The 21,646-nt window shown below is 50.0% G+C and overlaps 1 protein-coding gene across 7 annotated transcripts in view; it reads left to right on the forward strand.

Annotated features, from left to right (window-relative positions):
• Cep164 (centrosomal protein 164) overlaps positions 1 to 21,646 on the forward strand; it is a 64,920-nt gene that overhangs the window by 40,715 nt on the left and 2,559 nt on the right. For 6 of the 7 annotated variants that reach the window (XM_071616729.1, XM_071616733.1, XM_071616730.1 and 3 more), the window contains 20 exons: positions 2,973 to 3,058; positions 3,953 to 4,120; positions 4,968 to 5,114; positions 9,163 to 9,372; positions 11,773 to 11,904; positions 11,989 to 12,205; positions 13,170 to 13,247; positions 13,483 to 13,614; positions 13,923 to 14,045; positions 15,134 to 15,277; positions 15,663 to 15,746; positions 15,878 to 15,946; positions 16,217 to 16,392; positions 16,716 to 16,842; positions 17,134 to 17,198; positions 17,653 to 17,860; positions 18,955 to 19,062; positions 19,651 to 19,789; positions 20,271 to 20,615; positions 21,534 to 21,600. In XM_071616729.1, coding sequence (XP_071472830.1) covers positions 2,973 to 3,058; positions 3,953 to 4,120; positions 4,968 to 5,114; positions 9,163 to 9,372; positions 11,773 to 11,904; positions 11,989 to 12,205; positions 13,170 to 13,247; positions 13,483 to 13,614; positions 13,923 to 14,045; positions 15,134 to 15,277; positions 15,663 to 15,746; positions 15,878 to 15,946; positions 16,217 to 16,392; positions 16,716 to 16,842; positions 17,134 to 17,198; positions 17,653 to 17,860; positions 18,955 to 19,062; positions 19,651 to 19,789; positions 20,271 to 20,615; positions 21,534 to 21,600 — 2,825 coding nt within the window. The remainder of the gene's footprint in view (positions 1 to 2,972; positions 3,059 to 3,952; positions 4,121 to 4,967; positions 5,115 to 9,162; positions 9,373 to 11,772; positions 11,905 to 11,988; positions 12,206 to 13,169; positions 13,248 to 13,482; positions 13,615 to 13,922; positions 14,046 to 15,133; positions 15,278 to 15,662; positions 15,747 to 15,877; positions 15,947 to 16,216; positions 16,393 to 16,715; positions 16,843 to 17,133; positions 17,199 to 17,652; positions 17,861 to 18,954; positions 19,063 to 19,650; positions 19,790 to 20,270; positions 20,616 to 21,533; positions 21,601 to 21,646) is intronic. The other variant, XM_071616732.1, reaches the window with a different exon arrangement.

Below are 21,646 nucleotides of genomic sequence, written 5' to 3' on the forward strand. Positions count from 1 at the left end.
TCTGCTTTTGCCCCAGCAAGCTCTTTCTTGGTCTTGGAGGCCCATCTCTGAGGCCACCTTCTCCAATTGGGATGGATTATTTCCTCTTTGCTCTCTTTAGAGCCTCTTGTTTTGTGGTTGTTTATGTCTTCCCTGCCAGAGGTATTCTCTGTACTGGGCCATAACACCTAACCCAAGTAGGGTACAAAGATGAGTGAAACCCAGATCTGTCCTTAAGCAGCTTAAGTCAAGATCAGTTTTATTTATTTATTTATTTTCCTCCTTGGTGGGTTGTCTAGAAGAGGGATTCTGGCAGATGGTCTCTGCAAGTTTCAGGGAGCATTTGGTTTGAGTGAGATGGAGATTTGTTGGGTGAAACAAACAAGATGTTTAATAGGAATCTGGCCTGGGAGCCCTTAGTGAAATATGTTGGAGACCGATTAGTTTTTAGGTTGATTGCATTTGAGCCCTTCGTATTCTGACTAATGCCTTCCTGGGCTACTGCCTAGCCACCTCCCTGCTAGATTTTGTTACCCCATTTATAGTTCTAGAGGGATGTGAAGGCACAAATAGAGGCAGGTGGGATTAGTCAGGAAGGGTTTGGAGCAGGGGAATTGTGGGGCCTTTTTGGCAGTAGGTGAGCAGGAGAGCTACCAAGTCAGTAGGGTGTGCTAGGTTCTATGGTTCTGGCTTCAAAACCTGGCCAATATCAGAATTCTTTGAGAGCTTTAAAAAAGTTAATTTTTTGTGAGTCCTACCTAAGACCTAATGAAGATGGCAGCCCTTTTGGGGTCATGCTACTGATATAAAGCAGCAGTCAGATTTGGCTTGAATTTGGTTCTCAGGGGACACTCAGTGGAGTGCAGCCAGCCCTGGCAGAGGAAGTCCGAATTTATACCTCATGACCAGCCTGGTAGGGTGTGGGCAATGATGGGCACTCAGCTTGGCTGACCAACTAGAGCCTTTAGTAGGGCTCAGTCTCTAGTTCTCCCCCATCTTCAGGACATGGAGGGGTCAAAGAAGGAGGTGGAGCTGAAGAAAGGAGCAGCAGCCCCTTTGTGGGGCAGACAGAAAACAAAACCTTGGAGCTGAGTTAAGGATGGGGACACGGTATCTCAAGCAGTCCCCTTTCTGAAGAAAGTTGGCATGGCTGGTTACCTCATTGGGTTCCTTCGCTTCTTTCTCTGTGGCAAAAATGTTTAGGGAGCAAGTAAAACTCTACTCAAAAGATCCCTCGCCTGGGTTTTCCCCCGAGGTATCCCTATTTCTCTGGCAGTTTAACTAGTTCAGTTTCTTGCAGAAATGTAGAAGATGGAACAAGCAGGGGCTGGCTGCAAAGACTCGCTTGACAGCTAGCCCTGCAGTCTGCCTGCCTTTTCCCTTCTAACACTAGACTTATAGCCCCAGAGTCCTTTCTGAGGCAGGGTTCAACCCTCCAAATTTTATTATGATCACTTCACTCTGTTACTTGTCCTGTATATTTTAGTGTGTTAAATGGGGTTGGCTTTTGTGATTTTTGTTTTCTTGAAAAAGTGAGAGAGGGAAGTTTTCCATGAGCGTGGTATGGTTTGCAGGGGAACACATGTATTTTGAACACTGGAAGGAGAAGAGGTGGGGTGGGGAGGCTGCCTGCTCCTGTCGTTGTCTGCAGGCTCTGCCCAGGCTGATGCAATGAGGAGTGGCAGCCCTGGCAGGGAGCCCTTCTGCTCCAGGCACTGAGAGGTATTCACAGGCTGCATTGCTATTTTTAATGTAATTTGGGGGAGCTGGGTTGTAGTTCAAGTCCTTTTCTTTCTCGCTTATCCAGATGGTAGAGTCAGCCACAGCTGCTGGGGCTCAGGCTGCCAGTAGAGAGGTGTTGGGGGTACTGGGCACAGGGCTAGGGACCCCACTGGGGAAGACGGAGTGAGCTGTCTCCTGCCCCACCTCTCCTGTTGACCCCTGTGTCCCAGAACAGACGGGGCTCCTGTTGGGGTGACAGAAGGACTGTAAATCCCAGAATGGGGACTGGCACTGGCAAAGCCTTTTCTTTTCTTTTTTTTGCCTTTGGCTGGGGGAGAGGTGTGTGGGAAGAGGAGCTAGCATTTATGGCATGCCTTCTTTGGGCCAGGAGTTGGGCATTATGTGCATGATCTCATTTAATTCTCACCAGAAGCCCTGGGAGCTGTGGTTTACTATCCCATTTTACAATGGAAGAAGTGGGCTCCCCAGGCAGGAAACGAGGAAGGGCTAGAACAAAGGATAGACCCAGGCTGACTACACCACTGTCCACCTGTGGGAAATATTTTAAATTGTCAGGCATAGTGTCTGTCTGTCTGACTCTAACTAGCTTGCTAAATTTGTCCAGACACCCAAACTTTAAAATAAATTTTAGGGCTTATTTCTGAATGGATGATATAATCCCTGACTGGGAAAGGGGCATCTTTATCTCCTGACCCATGTCCTTGGGCAAGCTGGAAGGAAACTGTGGAAGGAATGTTAATGCCTCCTTTCTTCTAGTATGATGATGATGATGCCCTTTTGGTCTGGGGTAAATCTGCTCTTATTCTACCGAGATCCCTGTTCTCCAGGAGTCTTCCTTTCTGATGAGCTTGCCTGCTGCCCTTAATTTTGCCCACTTAATTTCAGCATCCTTGTGTCACTGGTGCTGCTACCTTGGGCTTTGGTGGTTGTGGGCTGTTTGTGGATACCTCTGTTGGTGGTGTAGGCTTCCAGCCATAGGAGGCAGGGTTTTCTTTCTTGTGTGGTCTTTTTCTACCCTTGGCTTCTGACTCTGCCACACTGGGTTTGTCTGCTTCCTCTTCCAGCTGTAAGTCTAGGACTTACCCAAAGCCCAGGAAGCTTTACTGGACAGTAGACAGGCCTTCTGCTTCCAATCCTCCAGAGAGCCACCTCTCAGTGCTTTCTGCTATGTGTGGGAGTTAGCAGGAGGGGGAGACCCCTGCAATGCATACCCCACTAATAACACACTTTCCACTGCTTCTTTACTACAGGCCCAGAGGTTAGGAAGAGACGACTCAGATACCAGCCAGTGCAGCCAAGATGAACAGCATAGCAAACAATCCAAAGGCTCCGAGAGGTATAGTATATGGGGGGCTTCTCTCAGGGACCTGAGGCATGGCATGACTTCAGGATGGTGTTGACTTTGGCAGAATCCTAGCCGGTGTGCCCTGCCTGAAGGCAGATGTGCACTGGCTAGATGGCCAGGCAAGGTGTGTGTGTGAATGAACCTGTGATGTGGTCTCATGTAGATCTGTGAAGTGCTACTCTGCACAGAGCACTGTGGTGGAGCCAGGTTCTGTGCTCCACACTGGATTGGGCTGATTATGATGTGTGCCTGGTCTTGGGCTAGGGTTGAAGCAGCCTGTTGGAGGTCTGGGGGAGTCATGTTACAGGGTTAGTACTACAGCTCACATCTCTGAGCCAGAGCCCTGCCATATCTGCAGCTGGCTCTGTGTGTGTGGATACACCTAGTTGTATCTTACTGGGGCTCTCAGCCTCTTAGGCTGCTACTCTGAAGGGGATGGGGTGTGGTCATCCTCTTCTGGGACCTTGGCAAGCTCTCAGCATTCTTACATAGTGCCACAGTTTCATTCATTTTCTGTAATCTGACCACTGGAACCTATAGATTCAGAGCCTGGTGTCTCTTTTTCTCCCCATTTTCCACTCCGTTCTTCCTGGGCCCAGTGATGGTAAACTCTGGGAATGACACATATGTGAAGGTGTCCAGCTGTCACACCTGGACCAAACAATGCAGCCCAGGGCACTGGGAAGCCCTATGTAGTTTAGGTGAAAGTATAGCTCAGGAGAGGGTTTCTCCTTGCTGCACATCCAGCTGCTTGGCCCTGTAGCTCTCTGTGAATATGGGGGCGGGGGCTAGGATCTAGCACAAGGGACCCCCACTGCACTCCCAAATTCTCTTCCTGCTCTCCAAGTGGAGGGGCCTGACTGCTGCTCTGGCTGGCCTCACCAGGTTATCTCCTCCACTTCTGCATGGGGAGCAGCTCCAGAGTCCCCTTTACAACCAGGCCACTGAAGGAGGGCCTCCACAGATTCCCAAGGGACAACCTGAGTGGGAGGAAGTGGAGGAGCCTAGAGAGGACTCTGGAGCCAGCCACACACCACTGGTGTCTGTCCTGAGGTAAGGATGAGAAAGAAGCACCCCTGGGTGGTGGTGATCCCTTTGTGTGTGTGCTGGGGCTGAGAGAGATGGGGCAGGGTGAGCCTGGGGTGGGTTTGCAGCAGCAGCAGCAGCACCTGGGGAATGGGGAATCTGCTACTTCCTAGTTCTTTTCTGTAACACATTGGAGTGTCCAGGCTGATTAGGAGAGCTTAAGAACTCTAGAATAAGGAGGTGCCGCTTCTGTTTACTTGCCTCCCTGCCAAGGACTGAGGCAGAGACTCTGCTGTTGCCCTGTCTGCTCCATTCTTGCCAGGGTAGCCCTGTCTCCTAGTCCCCTCCCCAACAGCACCCCTGCCCCTGCCAGGAGTCAGCCTAACTCTAGCCACCCAACTGGAGCTCTATTGTGTGCTAGGCCCAGGGAGAGGGGATGCAGGTCTCAGCCTGGTCCTGAGCCTGGTGTATATTTGCTAGTGCTAGTGCCTCTGTCCTCCTGGCGAACTGGGAAGAAGCATTCCCTCATTCCCCAGAAAAATATGCTGGTCTTAGATTTCATTTGTTTGGAATGAGCCACCAGGGGACCTGAGCAGCAGCCATGTTTAATCAGCAACATCCATTGACTACTTGCTGTGTGCAGAGCTTCTCCTTGGGTATTTAACTATCCTGTTTCCCATGTGAAACGGGAGTATCTGGCCTTCAATGCAAATGCTTCAGCAAGAGACCCAGAGGGGAAAGGGAGGTTGGAGAGACCCAAGGTAGGGAAACTACTGGGCTTGCCCCTCTTGTCCCTATGCACCTAAAAGGGGTGAAGATTGAACCTCTTGCCTTCCTCCTGGTTTAACACAGTTACTTCCTTCTTCCTATCAAGGGAACAGCCCCCGAGCCCACCTGTGGTCCATGAGAGGGGCAAGGAGCAGCATTCCCAGGCTGAGGAGCCATGCCCTGGGCAAGAAAAGACTGAGGACTCTGAGGAAAAGGTGGTGGTCAGCCCCACCTCGACAGTCTCTCTAGAAGTGTAAGGGCCAGTTTTTTGTGTCTGTCCCTGTCCTCTGCTGTGTATGGATTGCTCGAATGCCCATTCCCTCTCTTGGGTGATGGGAGGAGATGCTCTGGCTTCAGCCCATGGAGTGAATATAGGAGGATATTGGAAGTGTCCTTGGTGCTGTGTGCAGCCTTGAGAGCCCCAGGCAGCCATCACTATCACTGATTCTTGCCTGGGGTTAGCTCAGGTCCTGGGGGCTCCTGGCCAGGACCCAGGGTATGGGGATGGGCAAGGGTATACCTTTGGCTCATTAGCAGAAACTGGTAAATTATATTTCTTCCTCTCCCAAGGACTGTTTTTCTTTTAAAAACATCTTATTATGATATTTATGTATAACGAAGTACACAAATCTGAATTGTACAGGTCAGTGATTGTTTTCATGTGTGTGCAACACATAATAGCCACTCAGATTGTCATAGAATATTTCCATCCCCGGAGAAAGTTTCCACCCTCAAATCTACCCTCAAAAGCTACAGTTGTGGCTTCCATCCTATAGATTTAGTTTTCCCATTTTCCACCTTCATATAAATGGAATTATACAGAATATAGAAAATATTTTGTGTGCCTGAGTGTAAGGGTCATCATGCTTTTGCAATTCACCTGTTTTTATACCAAGTAGTTAAAAAATTTAGAAGCCACTTAGCTTTTCTCTCCCATCCTCACCTGTCCCTCTCATCTCTTATTCAGTTAAGGAAATGAAAGCTCAGAGAGGTGAAGGAATTTATCTAAGGTCCCATCACTAGTCAGTCGCAGGGTTAGAGCTAGATCCTAGACTTCTGACTTTTGGTTTGCAGCCCCTGTACCTCTTATGTATAGAAAGGCACTAGAATTTATGTTATTTCTCCTCTGTGATTGAGAGGTACAAAGGACTCAGGTCTGACTATTGAGCAGAGCCAGGTTCCTATCCTGATGACTCACAGGAGTGTCACTGAGAGCTGGCAAGGCACCTGAGCTCATAATCTCATGTCATTCCTATAATGTTGTAGAGGTTGTGTAGAGTAGGGGTAGTCACATTTTTCAGTTGGTGACAGGTCCTACAATGAAAGCTGTGACCTGAGGAATCACATGGCTTTCCTGTCTCCTTGGTGGCTGTGGACAGGCAGATCAGGGTGCTTTCTATGAAGGACAGAAGCCAAGTGTGGTTCAGAATGAGGAAGATCCAGGCAGAGGTCAGAGAGGCATCTTCCCAGGACCTTTGGAGGGAAGCTCCTCCCTGGACACCTTGTCTAGTTGATGCCCTAACTTGTGTTTCTTCTCCATCCCAATGACACTGCCCCTGCTGGGGTCTCTAGATACTGTCCTTGACCCTGCAGGCTCAGGTCACACCATCTCACAGGAAAGGCCTCTGTTCCTTTCCTGAGTCTCTTCAGACCCCACAACTTCCTTGTTATTAATCTTCACAGATGTGTTAGGAATCGATTGGTTTTCCAGGTATTGGGAGTAGCCCTGTGCCTGACATCTGAATCAGAAGGGTTAGGAACAGGACAGGCTAGCAAGGGTGGACAGGGCAGGCTTGTGGCTAAGGGACTGGGTCTGGGAAGCGGATATCCTCCTTTTTGTCATGTTAGCACATTTCACAGAGATTTGCAGAGATAGTAAGTGAATCAAAACCACCGGGTATAATCCTAGCTACTCAGGAAGCTGAAGCAAGATTGTGAGTTCAAGCCCAGCCTGGACAACATAGCAAGATCTCATCTCAAAAAGCCAATAAACAAACAAAAAAAGCCACTGGTCTAAATGTGACAGGAAACTAGATCTCCTTGCTTTCAGTCTGAGCTTTAGTGGTTTTACAATCATTTCAGAACGATCCTGGGATGTCAGTTCTCCCTCCCTCCATCCTCTTCTCCCTCCCTGCCTTCCTGCCTTGCTTTCTGTCACCTATCTCCTAGCTAGCTGGTGGCCAGCATGAAATGATTAGCTCCCACCGAGCCTTTCATTGGCCTCTTTCTATTGGAAACTGGGTCTCATGTGGCTCATACCTGAGGGGTTGGCCTAGAAATCAGACCTGCCTCTTCTTTGGCATCTTCAACTTCCCAATTGTCTTCTAGATCTTTCGGGCATTGTTCTTTGCCTTGGACCTAAGCAAGGTGTTTAGAATACCAGGACTTTAAAATGAGGGAGGGAGAAGAAACCCACTGAAAAACAGCCCCATTTGCCTGTGTGGCAGGTGTGCAAGCGGGCTCACTGGTGTGTGTAGCCTGGACACGTGCTGCCACATGGTCTGATGCCCCATCTTCCCACATCATCTGTCCCTTGGGCTGCACATATCTACGTAGCCCACAGGGGAGACAGACATTAAAAGGTACCATCTCAGGGAAAAAAGATGTTTTCAGCCAAGGTTGGAAATGAGTTGGAGGGTTGATGAGGCGGAGAGCTGCGGGGGGAGGCTCTTTTGGAGGGCAGCATCCTCAGAGGAGGTGGCAGCCATGACGCTTACATCTGCATCAGTTGGGCAGTGTCGGGGACTGAGAAGGAGTTAGAATTTGGAAGAAAGGAGAAAAAAGGAATTGGGAGGACAAAAAGATTTGAAGGCTTGGATCAAGACTGTTCCTGGTCCAAGTTCTGATTTTAGGAAAGGGTGGAGAGATGGGTTTCATGGTTTTTCAGGATGTCTGTAGCCTGTTTTGTTCCCCTCTCTCTCTATTCTTGGGCTGTAGTGGGGTTCCTAAGTTCTATTTTTTTTTTTACTGTCTGAGCTGTTCCCACCCTTGCTTTCCATTTGCTTTGCTGCTAAGCTTTCTTGGGGGAGAGTGGGTGTGGAGTCCTCAGCTGGGTGAACTGACTCCCCCATTTGATTCTTGCCCATTCCTCTTTGATTTGGTCTTATTCATGTGTTCCTGCTGAGGTTGACTGAGCCATTATGTCAGCCTGAGCACCAAACAAGAAGAGTGGTGGCTGTGTGCTACAACCAGGTTCTATTGTCAGATGTGGAGACCTGGGAGTACAAAAGTGAACTGGCCCTTAAGAAAATCACTCCAAGGACTGGGGCTATAGCTCAGTCAGTGGTAGAGCACTTGCCTCAAACGTGTGAGACACTGGGTTCGATTCTTAGCACCACATAAAAATAAATAAACAAATAAATAAAGATATTGTGTCCATCTACAACTGAAAAAAAAAAAAAAAAAAGAAAGAAAGTCACTCTGGGAGAGACATACTTTATTCTGCTTGTGCTTTCCCTGCTTAGAATGTTCTCACAGTTTCATTTTGGCTATTTCCTTGAAGAACCGGAAAATAAAGCAAAACAACCCTCCTCACTAACTCTATAGACATATTGTAAACCAATACCATTATTCCTCACCATACGTGCCACCCACCAATGCATCTGGGTTAGCTCTGAATTTTTTTCACTCATTTCAAAATACAGAACTTAATTCCAAGCAGATGAAAACATGTTACTATAGGGAAATATGGAAAATGGTATCTCTCTTACACTCTTGCTCCATTTTGGCTCAGAGAAATGTTTGCTGCCTGATTCCCTTGGTGGTGATGGAGGAAAGTTTTCTATTCCTGGACCTCAATGGACTGTCTGTCGTAGGTTTCAGGGCTGCTACTTTTCCCATGGGCTCATTTACATTGATCTCTGTTCAGTCTGGAAGTAGACAACGGTCTCTAGGGACTGTTTCCAAATTTCTGGCATGAGACTCAGGTAGTAGGCAGAGCCCTGGTGGAGACAAGGAACAGGGCCTAAAGACCTTCTGGGAGAGAATCCACTAGGGACAGAGCTTCACTGTCTCCCTGATGTTGTCAGCTCTTGAGGCACAACTTCACGTTTTGACCTCAGGCCACAATCTTCCAGGTATACTGACTGTGGGCTGCCTTTTTCCCTAGACCTTTGGACTTTATTCGATCACAGTGGGGCTTGTCCTACAGAACAGTCCCTTGTGTGGCTATGTGGGTATATGACTCCAGATTTTGGGTTCTCCAGCACGGTTGTGTATGTGATGTTCTGTTACCTATGGATCTGATGCCAAAAGGTGGGTAGATACACACCCTGTAGTGATACCCTGTTTTCCTCTTACAGGAGATATGCAGAGCCTCTGGCTCTCCCAAAAGAGCTTTCTGAGGCTGCACTAAAGGCCATGGAAGAGGCAGTGGCCCAAGAACTCAAAGAAGATCAGAGGTTACTGCTGGAATTGCAGCAAAAGAAGATGCAGCAGCTTCGGGAGAAGCTGTGGCAAGAGGAGGAGGAGGAGATTGTCCAGCTTCACCTGCAGAAGGAGAAAACCCTCAGGTCCCACTTCTCCCCTGAAGGGAGGAACACCTGCCTCCCATTCCTGACACCACTGGGAGGCCCACAGTCCCACCAAGGCTGTTCCTAGAAACTAGTAACTTTTACTAGTCACCTAGTAACTTTTGCTGCTATCTCATTGGTTACCCCTAGTTACAAGGGAGTCAGTCTATTTATGTATTAGAAAAAATCAGGATTCTGTTAGTAAGGAAAAAAGGACAAATGAATATCAAGAAGGTAATGAGCAGCCTGTCAGTCTGAGGGTGGGAAAGTGCTACAAAGTAATGTTAAGATATCTAAAGGCTAAATCTTGTCCTTTTAGACAGAAGCTCCAAGCATGGTAGAGAATTACTATTTTTGTATCATACATAGCAAGGAACTTATAAAACATTTATGCTTAATTTTTTTGGAGAAAATAAAACAAAACCCTATTTCAGTACCAGGAAGATCATTGCAAACTCTTTCATTAGCTCAACATAGGATCTGCTGACCCAGGGCTTGCCCTTTTACCACCCTTCTTGGGGCCCTTTCTGGGGAGCATCCCAAAGAACAGACCAACTCATAGCATCCTCTTTTTCCAAGGCCACTGAAAATTGGGGCCGGGGCCACCCAACCAGGGCATGACTCAGCTTACCTTAAGATGGAACACCTTAGAGAAGATCCTTGGGTGTCTCCCTGCCAGCCCACAAGGCTGCTCCCCTTTTACTGGCTACCATGGTCTTGGCTGTGCTTTCCATCCCCTGCCCTTCGATCCCAGAAGGTCAAGACCCTAGAGCACTTTCAGCTTTTGGTGAACACTAGCATGCCAGAAATATTTGATCAGGGCCTGGAACAGCAGTTACTCCATAAATGGCAGCACTTGCTTTTATTTTCAGTTGGAAATTAATACTAATTTGGACATTCTTGAGTAAGTGATTTGATTAAGTGATTTCTTTATGGGTAGAGCTTTGTCTGGTTCTCTTTAAAATAGTTGGTCCTTAGAAAGCTGTTTATGTTTACACCAGAACCTTTCTGTGGGGGTGGGGCATCCTCCACTTTGCTGGAAAACTTCTGGAAGTTTCTGGATAGAAATTTCTAGAAGCCACAGCTGAGTCCTTTAACCAACAATTGAATGATAAGGCAGTCAGGAAGACAGACAGGCTGACCTTAGTTTCCTCAGTTGTAAAATAAAGAGATAGGATTTAACCTCTAATGTTACTGCCAGCTCTAACATTCTGTGTAGTTCTGTGTAAATTTGAGCCATAGGAAAAAAAAAAAGAAAGGGTTTTTGGGGAATCTAGCAAGGAGGATTTTTACTTAACTCAAATTTCTTCTCATAATGGAAGAGAGTGGTGGTGTTGATGGTAGGAAACAATCTTAAATATTTTTTGACTTTGGAGTTTGCTTTTCAAAGAATTGTGTTCCACATCACATTGGTTATAGCCTTGAATTCCCTGAGTGTATAGCACACATCCCCTTGTGTGGGACCGTATGAGGGGGTACACAAAAAGGATGCAGTTTGTGTAAGCAGCTTATGTCTGCAGTGGTGACTGTCATTGGTATGTAGATGAGACATCTTTCATGGCTAATCAAATATTGCTTATAGTTGGGGCTGGATGAGACTGTCCAAGTCCAACACACATTTATTGAAAACCTACTTTATGTCAGTTACTATGTTCAGTGTTTGAGATATGTTATTATTGTAGATGGACACAATACCTTCATTAATTTTTATGTGATGCTTCACACATGCTAGGCAAGCGCTCTATCAATGAGCTACAACCCCAGCCCAAGATAACAACAGATTTTAAGAGAAGATTCTTATTCTGAAGAAAGTCCCAGACTACAAGGAAAACAAAGATTACTTAGGATGCAATATGATACATGATGCAGAGTAGCATGGGATAAGAAAGGTTCACCATTTAATGTGTATGGAAAAGGCAAATCAGTAAACTTGGAGGGAATTGGGAAGATTTCCCAGAGAGCTGACTGGTGTTAAGCAGTGAATTTGGGCTTGACAGAAAACAACAGAATTCTAGGCAGAGGAACCAGCATGAGCAAAATCAAGAGACAAGGAAGAGTACAGTGTGGCTTAGAGATGGTGACATATCTGATGTGCCAAGAACAGTGTCTGTAGGGTGGGGAGTGGCAGAATGTGGATCCAGAGTCAGGCTATGTGGCTGTAACCTTCCTTGAGTGAATGCCCTGCTGAGGTAAATCTAGGCAGAGGGAGCCTGCAGTCCACTTCCTGTGGTAAAGGGCATTTCAGGGAGGCAGCCTCCCAGAGGAGACTTTGTGTTTAAGATTGACATTGTTTCACAGACAGCCTGAGAGGCCCTTGGAGGTCAAGAAGCAGGGGTTGTGAAAGGACCAGAAAAGACTTGTGTGGTCCCTCCCCTGAACCTGCCTTTCCTTCCTTCTCAGTTCCCTGAAGGAGCAGCTGCAGAAGGCCACTGAGGAGGAAGAGGCTCGGATGAGAGAGGAGGAAGGCCAGAGGCTGTCCCAGCTCAGAGCCTGGGTCCAATCCAGCACAGAAGCAGATGAGGAACAAATCAGGTGAGAGCACGCTGGGAGTTGCCCTGCCCTGTGGCAGTGACCTGGAACATGTAGGCCCACCCCCATCCCATACTCTTTTCCCAGGGCTGAGCAAGAGGCTTCCCTGAAAAGGCGGAGAGAAGAATTAGAGTCCCTACAGAAAGCTGAGATGGCCAGTTTGGAGCAGAAAAGCAAGTGGACATTGGACCAACTCAAGGAAGAGCTGGAGGCTTCAGAGAAGAGAGCTGAGGCCACCCTTAAGGCTGAGAAGGAGGTGGCTCTGCAGCAGCTGAAGGAGCAGCTGGAAGCGGAGAGGAGAGAAGTGAGCAAGTGCAGCGAGGATCTCCCCCCTACATGTCTTTGCTGCCTGGAGAGGGACTGAGTGCAGAGGAAAAGAAAGGGCATGCTCTGGGTCGGTGCACAGGGTGGGGAGCCAGGCAGGCAGGTGGCCTGCACAGACAGGTTTGGGACATAGTAATTGGCTCTTTACTCTTGGTGGACCTGACTGGGCTCAGGGCAGATGCAGCCCTGATCTCCTCAGCTGAGTGGAGGATTCAGTAGGTATTCAGAGGCCCCTCCAGGGTCATCTTGGCCCAGCAGTTGCAGCTGGGTCTTATTAGTAGCAGGGAGTCATCAGAGGCATGAAGGGAAATGTCCTATAGGTTTGGGATGTTTTCACAACTGAAAGAACTTCAGCCAGACCAGAGGTCTTGAGACCAGGGCACCCTGTTCCTGTTCCTGAGGGGCAGCTACAAATGGCCTCTCCTCCCTGAGTTTTTCTCCTGTCTTAGAATGGGAGGCTGGTACCTTTGTCCCCACTCCCTTTCTCTCTAGCTCCATGGTCTGTTGCCAGATTAGACACTCATGAATGGCCAGTCCACTTAGAAATTTTCTTTTGTAAGGAGTGAACTTTAGCTGTTAGACACAGAAAATTGAAGCAAAGACTGGGGGGCTGTCATTGTAAAGCAGATGCTCAAAGAGAGTGTACCAATCCTCCAGCCCTCCCTGGTTTGGATCTTATTTACAGCATCTGTGTATCTGTGGCCTGGCCCAGAGGCAGGACAGGAGCCTGAGCTGAAGCCTACTGTAGTGCCCCTCTACTCTCACCTCTAGGTTCCTGTCCATTTGCTACTTGCAGACTTTGGGGATGAGTTAATTCAGAGGAACGTTATTCTCCTTGGCTCCTCATCTTGTGGGAGTAGGGTGGTCTTCCTGGCTGCACCCGTCCCATGGTCCTGGCCAGGGTCCTTGCCGTGCTTCCCTCATGGCTCTTTGCTGCTCCTTAGGCGATGGCAGGGCTGGAGAAGTCGCACAGTGCTGAGCTGGAGCAACTTTGTTCCTCACTGGAGGCCAAGCACCGGGAGGTGAGTGTGGCTGGCCCAGACTGGCCCATGAGGGCAGAGCCTGGACAGCCTAGGACCCTGCTTCATATTGGGCAGCAGCAGAGCTCAACCCCATCTCTGGCCACTGGGAACAAGCCTCCCTCCACCTCTAGGCCCTTGAGATGCATGCTGGGGCCCTGGGAGTGAGACCCTACATGGTAGCTCTAACTGCCTCCCTGAGGGTCACACTTCGCTGTGTGTGGGGGCGACTCCTCAGGTGGTCTCTGGCCTCCAGAAGAAGATAGAGGAAGCTCATCAGAAAGAAGAAGCCCAGCTGCGGGAGAGTCTTGGGTGGGCAGAGCAGAGAGCTCACCAGAAGGCTCACCAGGTGGTGGAGTATGAGCAAGAGGTACTACTGCTCCTCGACTCCCTATGGTCTGTTCCATCATCTGGACCCTAATGTCTTCCATTTTGCTGTGAATTGCTCAGCGGGGATGGCGCTTCTAGTTCTATTTCTGTGACTACGTTTCCTTAAGGCCAGGTCCTCCTCCATCCCCAGGACCCTTGTACACCTGTGGGGAGATGGTGTTGGGGTGTGGCTGTTTGTATGCCTTGGTGCCTTGTGTGTGGGTAGAGGATGTTGGGAGGCATGTGTAGGGCCCTGGGTGCTGTCCACCCTCAACTCTGTGTGCTGCCTCCCTGTTTTGTCCCCTGCAGCTCAGCAGCCTCCTGCGAGAAAAGCGCCAGGAGATAGAAAGGGACCATGAAAGGAAGATGGACAAGATGAAGGAGGAGCATCGGCAAGTGATGGCAGAGGCCAGAGAGCGGTATGAAGCTGAGGTACCTCGACCACACCGCCTGTTGCGCGCGCGCGCCTGTGCACACATACTCTGTCACACACATACAGCTAGGGGTCCTTCCTAGCTGGCTTCAGGGCATGAGAGGGGACAAACTATGGTCAGGCATTGTGGAAGGCCTTCCTCCTTGGCACCTTCCAACAGTGAAGTCATTTGGTTTTTAATGAAGTATTAGAAACCTTCCCTAATGGGAGGTACTTCCTGTTAGATAGATGTTCCTTTTTAAATTAAATGGTATAGTAGCTAACAGGTCTTGAGCTGTACTACATACCAGGCCCTGCTCTAACTCTTGATGTATCTTAACCCACTTTAGTCCTCACAACAGCCTTGGGAGGTATGTCCTCCATTTTAAAAGACAAGGATACTGAGATATGAAGAGTTCAAGTCACTTTCCCAAGATTAAACTCAGCTAATAAGTAGAGGAGCAAGGATTCCAGTGACTCCAAATCCTTCAGTTTTAGTCACTGCAACAGCAGGCACCAAGGTTAATGAAATTTCAGGACATCAATAAGTAGACTGGGAAGAATCAAACAGTATTATATATTATCTGCCCTCCTTCCTCTTTGATCTTCGGGTGGGAAAGTTCACTTAACCTGGTTTGGCTTGGCTTGCTTACCTTAGGGGTGAGTAATGCATGGGTGTGGGGGTGGTGACTTTAACCCACAGCTGGATCCCTATGGGGGACTTTTAGGCTCCTATTCTAGTAACTGGAACCCATATCCCAGATCTTCTGCAGAAACAGCAGCACTGTGATGAAATTGAGCTACATCCCTTCCCAGGCCAGTTCTGACCTTGCTGAAGACTAGTGATAGTTGATCAGTGGCCTCTTTCCCCGTGAGGGAGAGCTGGACACCATACACGAGTGGGTGAAGCAGGCTGACACGGGGCTCCTTCCTGATGCCTGGCAGCATCTGCTTCAGCTGCAGGGCAAAGTAGGCATCCTGATGCTCCCCTCTAGGAGTTGGCCATGGGGAGCTCTTACTGACCCAAGACTGCAGGGGTGAGGGAGTCTGATTTTTGGGGTATGAGAAGCCCCTGCAGGTTCCTACTGGTGGCCCCACCTCTTTATAGGAGAGGAAGCAGCGGGCTGACCTCCTGGGGTACCTGACTGGAGAGCTGGAGCGCCTGCGCAGGACCCACGAGCGGGAATTAGAGACCCTGAGGCAGGAGCAGGACCAGCAGCTGGAGGACCTGCGGCGTCGGCACCGAGAGCAGGTGAGGCCTGGGGGGTGAGCCCCCACTAGGACACCTCTGTGCAGGGCAGGGAAGTCTTGGGGGCTGACATCGTGGCTGCAACAGGATGGAGCCCTGCAGCTTCAGGAGAGGAGGTCTCTCCCTGGCCCTCTAAGCTTAGGGGCATCTTTGTTTCTTTGTTTTCTGCGACCAGGTACATGGCCCGGGATTAGACAGGGAAGTCAGTCCCTCTAAGGCTTTGGAGTTGCCCCCTGCACCCCAGTCTGGGAATCAGCAAGGTGTAGTACATGCTCAGTAAACTGCAAGGGAATTAAGAGGAAGTAAGCCGGAGCCCAGCTCAGAGGTCAAGCTAATACCTTACCCTCTTTCTATGCTGACATCTTTCTCTTCACTACACTCTGGGCAGGAAAGGAAACTCCAAGATTTGGAGATGGAACTTGAAAGCAGAACAAAAGATATCAAGGCCAGATTGGCTCAGCTGAACATCCAGGTGAGAGAGTTGGGTGGAGAAGAGATGTGAGGTGTACTTGACCAGAGTCCACTCCTCCAGGAGAGGGCAGGCCCCTGCCCCTCTGGCCTAGGGTCAGCAGTCAGCCCACAGGCCCATCTCTTCCCCTTTAGGAAGAAACCTTGCAGAAGGAGAAGCAGCAGCTGCTTGATGTGCAGAGGCAGGTGGCTCTGGAGAGAGAGGTTTGTCTGCCTCACTTGTTCCCCAAGGTTTCTGTTCACCTACTCTGCCCAGCACCCAGGGGTTCCAAACTAGGTTGGCCAATATTCCACAAAAAGTGCCACTCTGTGGGCTGTGGTGGGAGGCCCGGGAGCCTGCAGACCCCCTGACCCAGACACAGTGGCTTCAGTGGCTCTGGCTTCCATTCCCTGTCTCATTCTTTTCTGGCTTCCCTGCCCTGACTTCTTCTTACTGTATCTCTGGGTGCTTCTGTCTTTCCTTCCCACACTCAGGAAGTCACAGTCAACCATCAGCACCTAGAGGAAGTGAAGAAGGAGCATACCCACTTGGTGGAGTCCAAGCGACAACTCCAAAGGGTTCTTGAAGAGCTGCAGGCCCGCAAGATAGAGCTGGAGTCCCAAGTGGATCTGCTGCAGATGCAGAGTCAGAAGCTGCAGAAGCGTGTCAGGTGGTGTGGGCTTCCGGCACCTAGTCACCCTCTCACCTTCCTCTCACCTGCTGCTCTTGAGCCCCATCTCCTCATGGCCCAGTTAACAGGGAGAGGTGGAGGACCCAACTCAGAAGCAAGGCAGAAGGGTGTGGAGTTGCTGCTGCATCTTAGGGAGGCTATGTTGAAAAGCAGGGCATCCCTGCCTCCCCTGTTCATGCCTCAGCCCCACCCCAGGGACCTCGCTGGCAGTGAGAACCTGGATGTGGTCCTGACAGTGTGGCCTCCTTCACCCAGTGACCCTACCTCACACCCCTATCTCCTACTTCCCTTCCCCACCACAGCAGCCTGGAGGCTGAAGCTCAGAGGAAGCAGGACATCTTGAAAGAGTTGGCAGTGGAGGAACGTAATGTTTCCCCACATTTTGAGCCAGATCTCCACATTGAGGACCTGAGGAAATCCCTTGGGACAGTGAGCTGGGGTTGGGGCCTGGCGGGGATAATTGGGGGTGGGTTCAGGGCATCAGTGGTGGGGGGGATCAGGAGGGGAGTCGGCTGTACTGCAGACAGAACCCGGTTTCCTTTTCTTATTCCCAGCTTCCCACCATCTTCACCAAATGGTACCTAAAAGTGAAGAGTACCTGGCAACTGGCAGAGCCATTTCCTTGTCTAGGCCACTAGGAGGGGCTTCGGGGTGTCTTGACCATGCAGGGTGTCTGCTTTTGCTGCACTCAGTAGGTCTTTTTCTGCCATGTGTCCATAGAACCAGACCCAAGATGTGTCCTCTTCTCTGTCCCAGGGCAAGGAGACTAACTTGTCCTTGGACGGGTAAGTTCCTACTGCCTGTCTTATTTCAAGGTGAGGTATCACAGAGGGATGAGTGAGGGCTGTATCCCAGAACTGAAGTGACAGTGACTGCTAGTAGGACTTTATTCCTGGGAGAGGCCTAGAGATGGAAGATCCTCTTTACTAAGCCAAGAAACTGGCCCTGTAACCTTCAACAGGCATCTGCTGACCTCTGGTTGAGGATCAGACTGTCTGACATCTGGGGCCAGGCACAATTCCTTTCAGAATCGGGGTGGGGAGACTGTTAGTCCCATGTGCTGTATGTTATAGGTGTTTAAAACTGGTGTCCCTGCGTAGTGCCCAGCCCCAGCCCAGCAGTTCCTGTGTGCTCAGGGTGGGCATTTGCTTGGGGAGTGGCTGTGTGTCCTGAGTAGGGTTCTTAAAGTCTTGCCTTTAACTTCTCTCCATTTCCTCTGCCCTGCTGGTCCTCCCAAAGTATCCGCCACTACCTCTCCGCCGAGGGGATAGCCCTCCGCAATGCCAAGGAGTTCCTGATGCGACAGACACGCTCCATGCGGAGGCGGCAGACAGCCCTGAAAGCTGCCCAGCAGCACTGGTGCCACAAGCTGGCCAGAGCCCAGGATGTGGCTGATGACCCTCCAGGCACTGAGGCTCTACAAAATATGCGCAAGAACCTGGAGGAGGTCAGAAGCCTGGAGGGGAACCTGCCAATTCTATGTGGTGCAGGCCTGAGGGGGCCAGTTGGACCCTTGCCTTTGGGCTCTCTTCAGTTGATAGTTCTGGGGACTCCATGAGAAAGGCCACATGGGCCCTGTGATTACTTACATTTTCATGTATACATCGTGTGCAAACAGCACTTTCTCTAATAGTAAAGTGTTTGATCCTCACGTTGACCATATAGTAGGCAAGATAGTACAGGTTGAAAAGTCCTCATTAGAAAATCTGTTGAACCAGTGTAGTCACACAAATGTTCAAAAATCTGAAAAACTCCCCAAATTTGAAATACTTCTGGACTCAAGCATTCAAATAAGGGATACATACAGCTATCTTATTATTTCCATTGTCTAGATGAAGAGTATGACTGGGGTTTAAAAATTTTCAAATTCAGTGCTAAGCATTTCCATTGTCTCAAACTAATGACTTCATTGAGAAATGAAAGTCTTTTGGACACACTAAGCATAAGATGAGTTACTTTTCTGGTCTGCTTCTCTGATGGTCTAATTTGCAATGAATAGGCAGAGATTTCATCGTTAGCAGTTGGTATCATAGATCTTTGTCCTGGTTGAATGCACCTGCATCATGGGCTCTGCCCTGCCCTCTTGGACACCTGGGTTCCTAGAATTCTGATGGTGCTAGAACTCCTTATGGGGCTCAGGCCCTGTGACCCCTGTGCCTGGCTTAGCACAGCAGATGGTCTGGTACAAACAGAGGGCAGGCTTCCCAGGGTTATCTATCTGAAGGCTACCCTCAGGCCCTGTTATGTAACCCCTCTCAATGTCAGCAGTGGTGGTGATGATGATGATGATGATGATGATAGTTGGAGCAGTGATGGTAATAGCAGGAACCACTTAAGAATCTCCTCGGTGTGGGCATCATGTTGAGCATGTACCATCCTCTATCATTTAATTCTCACAATCCACTGAAAAGTAGCATTTCATATTTTCAAATGAGCAGCCACACGAGAGCTATGTTCCAGACCACTCTGTCAGCAGATGGTAGAGCTGGGACTCCAGCATGTGTATGAGCATCATTTCTCTCTCCTTTCTCCCCTCTGCAGGAGACCAGGTACCTGGATGAGATGAAGTCAGCCATGAGGAAAGGCCACGGTCTGCTGAAGAAGAAAGAAGAGAAGCTGAATCAGCTGGAGTCCTCCATTCGGGAAGAGGTGTCATCCTGTGGCCACCTAACTTCCCTTTTCAGTTCCCAGGACAGGGCTGGGTTCTTTGGTTCTGGATTAAGGGTACTGGGCCTCTAGGGCTCAGGATGGGATGCTGGTTTCAGGCTTGTGGTTGGTGAAAATGGCAGTGAGTTGAACACATTTCAGGGGTGGGATGTCTGCTGAGTGTTCCCAAGTCACCCTGGAGCTTCTTGGGAAGGTGCAGGTAAAGGGGACTAGCTCCTGCCCTTCCCTGCTATGTTGTGACTGCAGTGTGAGGGTGCACATGCATCGCAGGTGTCCCTACCCGCCACCCGCCCTGGTGTGTATCCCCTCATGCCTCAGACAGAGGTGTGGCAGCAGGGAAGCTCAAGGAGACTGCGGAGACAGTGCTGGGGAGGGCGTGGCATCTGTTACCTGTGTCTTAGGCAGCTGGGTTTTCTTAGCCTCCCTCCCACCCACTCGCCCAAGGGGCCTGTGTAGTGTGCCTCTCCCGGGGGTCTTGGAGCTTTGGGTCCCAGAAGAGCAGACTCCCCAGACTCAGTCCATACTCATCACGCTGGAGGGGCAGTACTAATGGCTGGTTCTACCCATCAGGCCTCAGATGAAGACACTTTGAGAGGAACCCCCACCAAGAAGGCAGTGACCTTTGATCTCAGTGACACAGAAGACACAAGCAGTGAAAGCTCAGAATCCTTTCCCCTGCTTCACAGTGAGCCATGGCGGCAGCAGGGAGGTGAGCAGGAGAGAGGCCGTGGGAGGGGCGAATCCCAGAGTATTTGGAGATGGGGATGTCGGGAACACCGTGCACTCCCCTTCCCTCAGCCCCACAGGGGTGTTTGTGAGCTCTTGTCTGAACTAGATACTTGGTAAGAGCTGGGTTGGTGGCATACTGCGAGAGCTTTCTGAATGTTGTGGACTGTCCCTGTTAGCCTCTTCTCTTTCAGGGCCTCTTGGGAGGCTGTCTCTCCTCTCTGTTCTGGCCTGCAGGAGGGCACAGGGCCCTCTCTCTTCCTTCTCTCTAGGGGCTTGTACCCCTGCCCTGGGCCTGCTCTGTCTGGAACAAGGAAGCCCCAGTTATCCTCTGTCCCCTTTGTAGGGCCAAAGGGGCTATTGTCTGCAGGAGCAGGGAGGGGCAGCCAGCAGGTGCCATTGTCTGGGATGTTCCAGGGCTCTGAACCTGAGTCCCTCCCTTCCATCTACCTCTTTCCTTTCAGTTACCTCCACCTCGGGTACCATCTTCCCCAATAAGATCAATTACTTGAGCAGCTCCCTCCAGCGGATCAGCAGTGAGCTCAACAGTGTCCTCAACATTCTGGGCAGCCTCAGCACCCAGCCACCCCTTTCGCTCTCCAATTCCTGGCCATCTCAGTTCTTGCCGCGGTCTTCCAAGAGTACCCCACTTCCCTCCTACCCCTTTATGAACAGGGTTCCATCCTCGTCTCCGGTTACACCCGTGTCCACCCAGTGGGCCTGGGACCCAGGGCTGGGCCCCCGGCTCCCCTCTGTGACTCAGACAGTGGATGACTTCCTTTTGGAGAAGTGGCGCAAGTATTTTCCCTGTAAGCCTCCCTGGGCTGCCCTTGGTTTTGGCTGTGCCTTCCTGCTCTCTTCCTCCTCTTCCATTTTCTTCTACGCTCTTTGTCCTACTATTCCTTTCCTCTTCTTGCTTACCCCTGTCCCTGCCCCCAATTTTGGTCCATGGCTCTGTCTCTGGATCCATGCTGAAGACCTTGCCGATGGCCCTGCAGCCGGAGGCTCTGTGGATCAGGATGGTTAACATGGAGCCTGGGCTGACTGGGGCCTTTATTATGTATTGTAGAGCTCAGCAGACCCTAGAAGGTCGTCGTCGTCATTGTCATTATCATAATGGCTCCCATCTTGTGCAGTACATTTGAAGGCCAGGCACTTCATATCTGTCTGTCTATCTTTCCCCCTTTAATCCTTATAATAATTCTTGGCAGTAGTAATCATCCCCATTTTATAGATGAGTAAGCTGAGACTCAGGTTAAGTAATGGGCTCCAGGACACCCAGTAAGTGAGTAACAAATCAGGTTTTGACCTCATATCTCTATGACTCTAGGATTTTGCCTCTAATCCCTTAGCTGTGGCTTCCCCTTACCTGTGGCTTCCCCCTTACCTGTAGCCTCCCCTGGTCTCATAGCCCTGCAGGTAGTATGAGAGGCTATAAAAACAATCATTTGAAGGAAAATATGGGGGAAAAAAATCTTCTTTCTGCCTTAACCCAAATTGAAATGTAGATTAAATTTTAGAAATAAATAGAACACTTCCCGTCTGTCACCTGTCTCTCATCTCTAGGCTCTGAAGCTCCCCCTGCTTTTGTGTGTGTGTTCTGGGGTGCTGCCTCATCTGTTTCCAGGGGTGGGCAGAGGTTCTGGTGAGCAGCAAGGCATCCTGTGGGGCCTGGGTCTGGCTCCACTGGACCAGGGCCCCTGAGCTCTTCCCCTCCACTCCCTCAGCTGGCATCCCCCTGCTCAGCAACAACCCTACCACCACGGAGAACCGCCTGGGCTATGTGTCTGCCAGGTAAGCCTCCCAGTGGGCTCTGTGGGACAGTCAAGCTGCTGGCTCC

This window comes from Marmota flaviventris, chromosome 9 (genome assembly GCF_047511675.1).
Source record: "Marmota flaviventris isolate mMarFla1 chromosome 9, mMarFla1.hap1, whole genome shotgun sequence".
NCBI classification, from domain to species: Eukaryota; Metazoa; Chordata; class Mammalia; order Rodentia; family Sciuridae; genus Marmota; species Marmota flaviventris.